The following is a 13,066-nucleotide window of genomic DNA, read 5'->3' on the forward strand; positions in this document are numbered from 1 at the left end:
CAGCTCCCTTTTATTCAACAACTTGCTACAGCAAATCCCTCAGTCCTCATACCTGCAGTTACATGCCACCCAGAGTAAATGGTAAGTGGGTGAGGCCAGTCCTTATCCCCCACCAGGATTCCAAGGGGCAGCTGGCATTGGAGGAGTCGCATGGGTTGAGGCCAAGGCTGCAAGGAAGGTCCAAGGTCAGCGGTCCACCCCCAGACCTGCCTATTACTCTCAATAGACATTTGCCCTGCACAGAGACAGAAAGTGTGGGATGGAAAGTGTGCGCAGGCACCTCCTGTCTGCCCTTCACAAGTTGGTACTGTCATCTTAAAGCACCCCCAGTTTTCTGAATGTTGCATAATGTATGCCAGGGTGAAAAAAATGATCTTCATAACAGCTGGTTCCAGAATTCTTCTGAGGGAGGAGGCTGTCCTTTGAAGAACACTTGGATAAGCAAGCTTGGGCAAGCGTGCAATGGTTGTTGGTAGAATTTGTTGTTTGTGCTTCTGAAAAGGAGCAGGGAAGCAGAAGGAAGGGGAGAGGCTGGGAGGAGCCAGGAGAGTCAATGATGTAAGGTCAAAGGTGAGGGGACCCAAAGGTATATTAACAACAGCAGAGAAGCCTCTAGCTCTGATGCAAGTTGTCAGTGTTAATTTGATGGAAGCCCCAATTCCACTCCCTCCCTCCATAGTGCCAGTAAATCTATTATACTCATCAATGTCCCCAGGAGTGTGGTATCCAAGAACATGCCAAAGAGGGGCTGACTTAGGATGTATCAGAACCTGCACACAGGGGAACAGGAGCCCAGGAGATAAAGAAGGACATGGGAACCCGCCTCTGGGAAACTGTAGAAACTGCACATACGTGGCAGGGGAAGGACTGGGGGTCCCACCACGGGCCATAGACTAGGTGTTCTGGGACAATACTGACCCAGTCTTAAGGATCAGAGAGTCACCAGCTGACTTCACAGTAATCACCAACTTCTCCATCTCTTACTTAGAGCTCTTCTCACTTCTAAAGTGCTTTTGTTTCCTAGCCTCACCTGTCCACACATGCAGATGAGCCAGCAGAAGTGTGGAATGCAAAACAAACTTCTCAGGTGGGAGGGGAGCTAAGAACAGGGGTGGAGCAGAGGACGCAGAAGGCAGGGATGACTGGAGGAGCAGTGTCCTGGACTAGGAAAACCAGCCTCCCGCCCTTTGTCACACAGAATGCTTGGGGGCAACGGGAAACAGCACCTCAGGTGGGGCTGATACATTTGGCACTCCGCCCCGGCCCCTTGCCCTCTCTCTCCCAGGTGCTGGTGCCATCTGGCTACCCAGTTACCCCCACCCAGCAAGGACCCTGCAGCCCTGCCCTTCCTGACAGGTCCTCCCTCCCTCTTTCTCACCAGACTGCAAGTGCCACAAGGGCAGGGACAGGGTTGGTACTGGCTCACTTTGGTATCCCTGGCCCGATACAGGGCTTGGCACACACTAGCATTTGAAAAATAATGGTCGAGTGAATGAATGGACCCTTAAAAGTATTAAGAAATCAAGGTGGTTAAACAGCTTTTTGGCTAGGAATCCCCACATGTCATCCCTTAACTCTCCCAGGGGACGCACGCTAACCCAAAGGACTGGCTCTAGAGGGGAAGTTCAGGCAGCTGCGGAGAAGACCATGCTTTGTGGGGGCCATTTCACTGAATCGGTTTGCTCGTCCAATGCTGGGGGCCACAGACACCTTCTCTCCCACCCACCCCTAGCTCAGTCCTCTCTGCCAGGGGGAGAAACATGGCTCAGCTCTGCTTCCTGCTTCACACCAGCTCCTGGTCTGTGGCTTGAGCCTTCACCCACAACTGAAAAAAAATCCAAGGACACTTGGCAGGAGAATGTTCCTGCCCATTCTTCAACCACCATGTGACAAGGGCAGGCCTGGCCACGACAGCAGTAATATGTATAATTCCAGCACAGATGGTTTTTGTATGGCCTCTTCGTTGCCATGGTTACCTGGGTTATTAAGTAATCTTGCTCTTTGCTTTGAACAGGTAAATGTGGAGACTCCGTGAAGGTCTGGCTGGAAGTTCTGTCTACGGCTTAGCAACATCCTTTCAAACTACCCTCCACTGAAGAGGAAACCCATACTGAATAGGCTCCCTGGTTTAGTTTAAGAGATGAGCCTCTAAAATACAAAAAGAATTAGAACATTAAGAACTCAAGAGTAGGAAATGCAACCAAGTGAAGGAAGGTACCTAACTGCCCAGGACCTGCGCCCATGGCGTCACTTTCTGACTCCATCTCAGTCTAACCACAACGCCTTGACTAGTTTAGATGTTCTGGTGTTTTTCCCACGCACACTCCTTTTTTGATTCTCAGGGTGACAGCTATTGATTTGTCACCAAAGGGCCCCTGTTGTAACCCTTCTCAGGGCCAAACATGCTGCCATGACCTTTTTGGAAGCTAAACAACCTGAGAGCCTCTAACAGGTAGAGTTCACCTGACTTCCCCTTTCTGCTTCTCACTTTCTCAACTGTGAGACTAATGAATCTCCAAGGTCCCTTTCAGCCCTGACGTTTTCCCATCCAGCATTAATTAAGGCAATCTCAGGTATGTGGATGACAGCAGTGATTTAAATCTGCCAGGTACTTCTGCCTTTGGAGTTCCTTCTACATATGAAAAGCAGGAGCAACCAGTGGAAATCAGTTCAGATAATGTCTCCAACTCCCATTTTCCCTACGCAGGGAGTGTCTCTACACAGGAACCATATTTAGGTTTGAGAAATGGGGGTCAGATGTTAGAAAAGGGCCAGGAATGCCTGGTTCCAATGCTTTGATTACATTTAATCATATCTCTATTGTCCATGTGATTGGAAAGAACCATAAACACAAAAAGTCCTAAGCAATGGCCAAAGATGGTTCTGTTTTCATCTTTGCGGACATGGCATAATTTTGGAAAAAATTCTACTTTTAAGGTATCATGTGTCAGATTAATTTTGTTTTAAGTTGTATTAATATTTGACGTCCCAAGGTAAATCTAGTTCCCTTTATAAATACTGTGTCCCTTCCACACAGCGGAGAAAACCAACCGAGAATTAACCTTTTGTTGAGATACTCAAGTGATCATTACTTGAGACATGAAGTGATATAAACAGTGTCAGGGAACCCACCAGCTTCCTTCATAAACCCCCACCCTTGTCATCCAACGTTTGCATCTGGAGTTTGCAATCTGTGTCTGGCTGTGATTCCCTGAAGTCTAAAGGGAAATGGCAGCAGTTAATTATCAACAAATTCCCAAAAGGAAGGTAACCCTTGGAAGTCCAGATGCCCTTTTCCAAATAATTTTCTTTCTCTTTCCAGCCTGGAAAGATTTTGACTATATTTTATTAGGCTTTCGTGCATTTCCTTGAAGATAGTAGCAAGTTTGCTTCCTTCATGGGCTTAAAATCACTCCCACATTTTACCACTTCTCCTTATTTCTGTTCAGTATCAAGACACAAAAGCATATTTCAGAAGACACCCAGAGAGGAAGCAACTTGCCTAGAAGTCACATGCCAAGAAACAGGGTCAGAAATCACAAGTTCTTCATGCATTAGCTTTTATGCTCTTCCCGGGGTCACCCTTTCAATTTCCTTCTCCAGCCCACTCTCCATTTGCCCAAAGCCTGATTACCAGTTCCAATTTACCTTCAGATCATCAGGGATGAAAACTTTGCGAGCTTTCTTAATCATGGGTTGTGGCTTCAGTTCTTCCTCAGAGAACTTGCGTTTACGAGGGTCAAACATTTCCTGGCCAGGGATGCTGGAGAGGGCGAGATCTGCCGGGTCTGGCTCATAACCCACCGGGACCTGGATGGTGTCAGGATCAATGGGACTCGGTGTATTGCGGTTTGCTGGCAACAGCTGACCTGGAACAACACAGGAGTTTTAATTCAGGAACATACTAGGGAGACCCAATAGGCAGGTACTGTGGGATGAGTGGCAAGAGTCTTCAACTCACTTATATATATGGCCCTAACATCATTTATCTTACTCATCCTCACCACGTTTCTGAGAACACAGTATGCTGAGTATAACTTGATTCATGTCCTACCAAGCACAACAAAGACCCACATACACATGTTCGCAAACTGGGGAGGGAGAAACAAAGATATACATTCATTCTTTCCTATCACACATTCACAGAGCACCAACTATGTGCCAGGCACTCTGGAAAGTGTAATGCATAGAACTACATGACTTTTACCTTTAAGGTGTCTTCAGGCAAACGAGGGAGAGAGAGACCACTAACTAGCCAGTTAGGATAGGGTGCAGGTGCTGGGATGGAAGTAAACGTCATGTGCCTCCAGGGCGTGGGGAAACACAGAGGAGGTTAGGGAGCACTTCCTAGAGGTGACACTTGGCATAGCTGTGTCTAAAGACAAACAGTAATGAGCCAAAAAGGTATTCCAGGCAGGCACAAAGACAAGACAGAGGTTTGCATTTTTGATGAACCACAATAGTCTTGGATAGCTGTAGCACTGAATCAGAAGACAGTATAAAGTAGGCAGAGGAGTAAGCCAAGAAGGTGGGCAGTGGGGATATGATAGAAGGCCCCGAATGTCACTGAGGGATTCTGAGCTGTAAAGTGACAAACAGCTGGAGTTTGAAAAGCAGACTCTGGCAGTGTGATGAATGGATTGCAGGGGACACAGCTGGAGACAGATCAGATACAAAGCTGTTGTGATAAACTGTGTACTCATTGATGGCAGCAGTAGAGATGGTGAGAAGGGGACCAGTTCTAGAAACATATAACATATTATGAAGCAGTGGTCCCCAACCTTTTTGGCGCCAGGGACCGGTTTCATGGAAGACAATTTTTCCATGGGCCAGTGCGGGGAGATGGTTTTGGGATGATTTAAGTGCAGTTATTGTGTATTTTATTTCTATTATTATTACATTGTCACTTGCCACTCACTGATAGGGTTTTGATATGAGTCTGCAGCAACTGATGTATTATGGTCTCTGTGCAGTCAAACCTCTCTGCTGATGATAATCTGTATTTGCAGCCGCTCCCCAGCACTAGCATCACTGCCTCAGCTCCACCTCAGATCATCGGGCATTAGACTCTCATGAGGAGCTGCAACCTGGATCCCTCGCTGTGTAGTTCATAGTAGGGTTCGTGCCCCTATGAGAATCTAATGCCGCCGCTGATCTGACAGGAGGTGGAGCTCAGGCAGTGATGCGAGTGATGGGGAGCAGCTGTCAATACAGATGAGGCTTCGGTTGCTTACCTGCTGCTCACCTCCTGCCATGCGTCCTGGTTCCTAACAGGCCACAGACCTGTACCCGTCCACAGCCTGGGGCTTGGGGACGGCAGTTATGAAGGACAAAATGGAGACAACCTAACTTCCACTTGGAGGGTTCTAGGGGCCAAACCACTGAAATGCACAAACAGTCACAGAATAATGGGCTTATTGTGTGTCTGAATGTGTCTTACTGGTAAAGTGAACTTAATAACAGACCCAAATGTTTATGCTGGGAGCTCTCTGAATCTTAACTTCTCATTTCATCTGAATTTTACAATCGCTCCTTTCACGCCCAGAAAATAAATGAGAGGATACAGCTCAGCTGTGTTTGGCCCATCTCCTCCTCTTCCTCACTGCCAGTGGTAGGTCCCTGTGTGAAGTATTCTTTAGGTTTCATTAAAACCTACCCCAGGCCAAAGCACGAAGCCATTGGCTCGGATTCTAGCAAAACTGTGAAACCGTGCTCGTCTGTCTTCTGGAAAGGCCTGGTGGGGAGCTTGCAGAATGAATGCCCTGGGTGACCTTCTAGGCCCCTGCTCTGCTTTGAGCTCTCTTTGTATCTTGCTTGCCAAAGAGGAAGAGATGGGCCCTGAGGCGCTGGCAGCGGACAGAGATTTCTCATTAGCCGAGCTGCAGCTCAGCTCCAGCTCCTAGAGACTGCTGAGTTCTGTACTGGATGGTGTCAAGCTAGATTTGATCTTGCGCCTCTTGACACTGCCTTAGAAAATGAACCACATCTGAGTCAAATGGGAATTTTATTTTCCCTTTAGAAACTCTCTTTGAACTTGATAACAAAGCTACCCAATGCCCCTTCACTACAACCCCCCACACCCTCCCCCACACTCACAGAGGCATATGCACCCGCCTCCTCTCCTCTGGAAGCATCTCTTCGTACTTCCCAAATCTAATTGCTCCAAGTTACTTCAAACTTCAAGTTTCTCCTTAGGACTTCAGGATTCTGTTTATTATGCTATATTAAAATGTTCTCCTTTATTGTTTTATATATGTTCCTAAGTTTCTCTCTCTCTCACACACAGACATACATACACACACCCCTTCTCTGCCACGCTGGTGACACGGTCTTTCATGTTTTATTTATTTTATCCCACCCGACTCCTCACCATGGTGCCTACTTCAGAGTTCAGCTTCTACAAAGAATATTCCTCATTTAACGGCGGCCCTCTGAGACACTGGACTCCGGCATTCATTCATGGACATTCTAACAATAACACTTCCCATTTAGGTGGAACCTTTCTTGGCATTCTTTCTCTCCAGCCCGTTCCCCCAACAGAAGTAGGTCAGCCCCACCTACAGAAGGGAGAAAACTAAGTGGACCACAGACCAGCTATGTGGCTTCCCCGGGATCAAACAGCAAACCACAGAGGACCTCAGAAACAAAGCCAGTCCCTTCTCCCCCCAAATACCTTCGTGCTATCTTATATTCCTACATTTTCTAGTGAATTAACTCTGCTGGACTCGTTTTTTTCCCCCTTTATTCCAAAATGTCAACAGTATCATTGGGTAATAGGTATTTTTTCCTATCTTTTGTGGATTGTCAAAATTTTAATACAAGAAATCTCAAGGAGTACAGAAATGTGTCAAGAAAGTCTAAGTCTGGGTTCTTGCCACTCTCCTCTCACCCTGGTCCTTCTCACTGCTCTCCCCAGAGGCGACCACCCTTAACTGCTTGTCGTGAATCTGTTATGTCTCGGTTTTCACACATAAATGATTTAACCCAAATGGGATTATACTACCCACATATCTTAAACTACTTTTCCAATATATCAACATACCATATGCAGTTTCCAATGTTAGTACAAATAGAACTACTTTGTACATTTCAAAGGGTGAGTAGTATTCCATACCTTGGACATATAATAATTCATTGCATCACTTCCCAGCTGATGAATTTTTAGGTATGTATTTTTGTAGAAGAGATTTCTAGAAGTGGGACTGCTCACACAAAAGGCATGTACATTTTTGTTTTTTTGAAACAGAGTCTCGCTCTGTCGTCCTGGGTAGAGTGCAGTGACGTCATCATAGCTCACTGCAACCTCAAACTCCTGGGCTCAAGTGATCCTCCTGCCTCAGCCTCCTGAGTAGCTGGGACTACAGGTGCATGCCACCCCCTCAGTTAATTTTTCTATTTTTTTTTTTTTTTAGTTGAGACAGGGTCTCACTCTTTCTCAGGCTGGTCTCAAACTCCTGACCTTAAGCGATCCTCCTGCCTTGGCCTCCCAGAGCGCTAGGATTACAGGCATGAGCCACCACACTGAGCCAGGCATGTACCTTTTGTATTTCTAAATGTACTGCCAAATTGTGCTCCAAAAATGTCATACCTATTTACACTTGCACCAACACTTATGAGAGTACATATTTCCCACAATTAAATATTAATTTTTAAAATGTTGCCAATCCAATATGCACAAATATCACTGTTGTTTTAATTTGTGTTTCTCTGGTTACTAGTGACACTGGACATCTCACATGTTTACTGGATATTTGCTTCTTTTCTGCATATTACCTCTTCATATCTTTTAAAGTAGTTTTTGTTTATCCATTTTTAAGAACTCTTTATAGACTATGGATATCATCTCTTCATCTGTTTTATCTATAACAAATATTTTCTCCCATACAGTTGTTTGTGTTCTAAGTTTGCTTATAGAGTTTTTCACTATTAAGATATTTTACACTGTAATATAGTAATATACTGAAATCTTCTCTTTTGTGGCTTCGTTCATACTTTATCTCAAAATTATATTTTATATATATACACATATGTATATATACATAAATATCTGTATATATATTACTCTATAATTAATATAACTATAACTGGTTTATATTATAATTTGAGTCACCTGGAATTTATTTTAGTGTATAGCATAAGCAAAGGATGTTACCTAATGTTTTCCAAATGTCTTAATATAATGATATTAGTAAGGTTTGATATTTGATAGGGCAAGTTTGCCCCACTCCCATTGCTCTTTTTAGAACATTTGCTTGGATACCTTTATATATATACTCTTCCAGATAAGTTTCAGAATATATTTGTCAAATTATATGTGAAATTATTGTTGGGATTTTAAAATTAGGATTGTGTGAAAGCATAGGTTAATTTGAGGACAACTATCTTTAAAATATTGACTATACCCATCATATGCTCTCTATTTTTATTTTTGGGTTTTCTTTTACATTTATCAGTTGAATTTTATAGTTTTGTTCATCTTAGCCTTTCACATTTTTGCTAAGTTTATTCCTTAAACGTTGTACAAGAGTTGTTACTAGTGTAAGTTCTCCTATTTCCTAACTGGTTAGTGCTGCTGGTACATAGGAAGCTACTGGTTTTAAAATGCTGGGTTTATATCCAGCCACTTTACTCTCTTATTAGTTCTAATAGTTCTACCTCCTCTTAGTTTTTAGGCAAATAAGTTTATCTTTTGCTTCTACTTTCTTTTTTTAAATTTTCAGTCTCACTGCATTAGCTAGGCTCTTCAAGACAATAAGGAGTAAAAGGGGGTGATGCTAGTGATCGCTGTTTATTCCAGACTTTAATGAAAAATGCTTTCAATTCTCCAAACTCTTCAGTATGAAGGTTTGTTCTAGAATCTTAGAGGATACAGTTCGACAAACCAAGGGGGTTCCAACCCTTCCAGTCCTACTGAGAGTTATTTTTTTTTTAATCGGAAACAATGTATTAAATTTTCTCAAATGCCTTTTTAGTATTTATTGAGATAATCATGTGATTTTCTCCTACATGTGTTAAGCATGAGCTTAGTGTTTCTCCAAGGCTTTATTTAAAAGATCCAGAGTGGACAAGATCAACCCCATCATGCAGACTCTGCAGTTTGCTGGAACATTGTTTTCTTCTTTCTAAAAGCATCTTGATGAAAGTCACTTCCAGAAGGACCAAGCAGGATTTTTGGAGGAAAGTGTGGAACAAAGGGTGTAATGAAATCTGGAAAGAGATTAAACGTCACCTTCAAACCCAAAGTTGGCCTCTACATTTGTCACAGATTAGGCATGACTAAATCTCCAAATGCTGTAACTGAAAATAGGATGTTTCATGTTCTTACATACTTTAGCAAGAATTTAGCAGCTCATGTTCAGCTAGCTGATTAGCTAACAGTCATCAACGGATGGGAGCAGCAGCAATGTGTCCTTATCTCTTCCCAAGTCAATGGTTTATCTTTTTAATTTATGACTATATCAAATTAATAAATCATAGTTTTATGTATAATCCTCAAGGCTAATTGCAACACCTCCGACCTTTCTGAGTGCTTCCCATTCAGGCAGTTAAATAAACGCAACACTAGATTTGCAGCAGTAATGTCAAAACAGATACCATATCCTAATATTTATCACAGATGAGCATTAGGCAGATGATAAACATTACCCTCCACTGAGTAAGGCCGAGAGGAGAGAAAATGACTTTGATTTTGGCCAAAGGGTTCCCTTAGAACTGATGAGTGAAACTCCTTGTGATTCAAAGTTTGCTCCCAAATCTTTCCTGCCTGCCTACTTCTCCCCTCCTCCTCGTCACCAGTTTAGGGTCTATTTGCTTGTCATGAGCTCCTGGACCCAAGATGGTCATAATTTGGGTTTGTTTCTTCTTCTGTTTTTACTTTTTTTTTTTTTTTTTTACAAGACAGGGTCTTGCTGTGTCACCCAGGCTGGAATGCAGTGGAACAATCATAGCTCACTGTAGCCTCAAACAGCTCAAGTGATCCTTCCACCTCTGTCTCCCGAATAGCTGGGACTACAGGTGCATGTCATGACACCCAGCTATAATTTGAGTTTGAGATCGCACCTTTTACCCTCTTGGCATCCCCTGCTTTCAGAAGAAATCATCATCAGAGCTTATGACCTACTTCGCTACAAACCACTCCTGCCTCTGAAAAATCCCTTTATATTACAGGGAGCCAATTGATTTAGGAGACTGTATAGTAACACAATAAGGTCAACAAAAAGCACTCACAATATGTACAGAGATTAAATAAAAACCTCACAAGTATAGCCTAAAGATATGGACTTTCTGGACTCTGAGGCCAGATTAGCCAGTTTCCATCCTGATGGCAGGAACCTGTTATTCTGTCCAACAAGTAGGCAGAGTACTAATGTCTTGATGGCCAAACGTCTCATCCTTCCCTCCACCCACGTCCTATTCCATGTGACTTGCAGGTCCAGGCAGAGTCTGTGTCCCCAGCCTTTGCATCTGGGCTGGCCTCCTGACTTGCACTGGCCAATAGAACGTGGCAGAAGTGATAGTTTCAGTTCCGAGGCTGGGCCCAAAGAGGCTCTGATGTTTCTGCCTCTTTGTAGCATTTTGTCATCACAATAGACATGGCCGGTCTCGCCTGCTGGAGGATAAAGGACACACGGAATAGGCCAGCCTAGGTCAGCCTAAATCACCTGAACCCTCGCTGTGTGAGTCCAAGGTCAGCAGACCCACCAGACCAACAAGCTGCAAGTGAGTCAGACTTAGGTTTGAATTCTTTTTCTGCCACTTGTACGTTATAAACTTGACCCTTTGTGAATAAAAGACCAAAGAGAACTATCCCTCGAAGTCCTAACAAGGTCTGTATTGGGGAAAGGAACGATTGGTGATTTTTTTCTTTCCTCACCTGCCTCTTTGAGCTTCAGTTTCCTCATTTGCATAAGGGGATCACTACGCCTGCCTCTCAGGGTTGTGTGAGAAATGAATGAGACAATACGTATAAATAAAGTGCTTCGCACAATGTGTAATACCTGGAAAGTAATAAATGGTCTGTATATAAAAACAAGTATAAAATACAGATATTATGATCACAGATACTTTAAAATAAATCAGATAAACAGACCATTCCCCCTTGTCTAAGCCAGTACCGTGTTCACTCCACCATACCCGGCTAATTTTTCTATCTTTTGTAGAGACGGGGTCTCACTCTTGCTCAGGCTGGTCTCAAACTCCTGACTCAAGCAATCCCCGTCTCAGCCTCCCAGAGTGCTAGGATTACAGGCGTGAGCCACCAAAGTTATCTTTTTAATTTGCTTGATATTGTGGACGACCTCCCTCCACTTGCATGTAAGCCCTGCGGGACAGTGACCTTGTTTTATCTGCTGCTGCCGCCCCAGCTTCTAGACCGAGCGTGAGCAGAGGGGACAGCGCTACTGAGTAGCCAGACATGAATGCCCCCAGATCCTAACAGAGACTGTTGGGGAAAACAGGGGCTAGGTTTTCTTCTTATTTTCTGTATTTTACAAATTATATATAATAAGCATCTTCACTTTCAAAAATCAGAAAATAAAAACATTCTTTTTTAAAAACGGACTTTGTTTCAATTTGCACGTGTACATGCCAGGAGGCTGTGTTAAATGCTGCTGAGAGGAGACCAGTCGAGCCCCTAGAAAGGAAGAAGAGGAGGAGGAAGAAGAGACCAAAGAGAGAGAGGAAAATGGGGCACAGGAAGAAAAGGGAGAGCAAAAGGAAGAAGAGGAGGAAGATGCGTGCTGCTCCACCGCAGGCTGGCTGTTGCACCCAGTTAGGGAAAAGAATTGATCAACCAACCTGGCCCTGATGGAGAGGCTTCTCGTCCAAGAGGGCCCAGCAGCCCCACCACCCCCTCCTGTGCCCATGCCCTGAGGGAGGGAGGAGGGGAAGAGGGTGAAAGGGGAATTCAGCAATCAGAGGAGGAATATAAGAATGAATGAAAGAAGAAATGAAGGAACAAAGAAAGGGAATGTGGAAGGAAAGAAAGGCATCAAAAAGGAAGAGAAGGGAGAAAGAGAGAGAAAGAAGAGCCAGAGAAGGCTTAGCCAAAGATGAATCTGGAAAGTGTCCTTCTAGACCCCAGCAGCTGGGAACCTGTCATGCCCCTGCTGTTTTTTAAGTGTCCGGAGCTTTATATGGTTGATATGCTGATTTTAAGGCAAAACCAAATCTCTCTCTCTCTCTCTCTCTCACACACACACACACACACACACACACACACACACACACACACACACTTCCTTTGTGCCTCATTCAGACAGGCACTCAGTAAGTGCTCGGTCCATGATGGCAGAACAAACATACTGAAAGGCCCACTGTAAAGACCCCTTTGATCTCAGCCGCTCTTATTCAACAACTCTCCTCACACAGCATCAGGCTGTCAACAGAAATACGGGCAAAGCACTATGCTGAAAGGCTGGCTCAAGCCGTTACGTGTCAACATTAGGACGGGGGTAGACAAACACAGTGAAGGCCCGTGGGCTGGCAGTCAGGCTCCTCGGCCCACCAGCTAATCAACATCAGCCAGGCTGGTGGGTAATGGCGTAGCCCTTGCTGCCCCCAGGCCCTTCAGATGTGTTACTTCATTTATCCTCACAACAGCTGCATGAAGGTGGAATGATTAGTGTCTGCATATTCCCGATGTGGAAAGAAAGGAATGGAAACAGAAGGCTTAAGACAAACTCAAAATACTGAACAATTTGCCCAACTAGCAGATGGAGAAACAGAGACTCACCTTCCAATCCTTCTCACTCTAACACCCACATTCTTTTTCATACAAATGTCCCAGAAGCCTAGCCCAGCCCCAGGAGAAAGCAAGAAACTTGGTGCTTGGACAGTGAGAGCCCTGGACCAGGACGTGGGCCGGGAGCCCTGCATACAGCACCCCACTGAACCCCCAGCCTCCGCAAGGGGGTACCGTGTCTCGCATATGTTTTTGAGACAGGGTCCTGCTATGTTGCCCAGGCTGGTCTTGACCTCCTGGCCTCAAGCCCCATTCTCCCACCTCAGCCTCCTGAGTCATGTGTCCCATATTTTATCAAAGAAAAAGTAGAGGGTCAGAGGGGTG

At 44.5% G+C, this 13,066-nt stretch overlaps 1 protein-coding gene across 2 annotated transcripts in view; it reads right to left on the reverse strand.

Annotated features, from left to right (window-relative positions):
• The window catches only part of HLF (hepatic leukemia factor), a 55,333-nt gene that overhangs the window by 4,130 nt on the left and 38,137 nt on the right, over window positions 1-13,066 (reverse strand). For both annotated transcript variants that reach the window (XM_012665700.1, XM_012665701.1), the window contains exon 3: window positions 3,649-3,869. In XM_012665700.1, the coding sequence (XP_012521154.1) occupies window positions 3,649-3,869 (221 nt within the window). The remainder of the gene's footprint in view (window positions 1-3,648; window positions 3,870-13,066) is intronic.

Source organism: Propithecus coquereli, unplaced genomic scaffold (genome assembly GCF_000956105.1).
Source record: "Propithecus coquereli isolate 6110/MARCELLA unplaced genomic scaffold, Pcoq_1.0 Scaffold121, whole genome shotgun sequence".
NCBI lineage: Eukaryota > Metazoa > Chordata > Mammalia > Primates > Indriidae > Propithecus > Propithecus coquereli.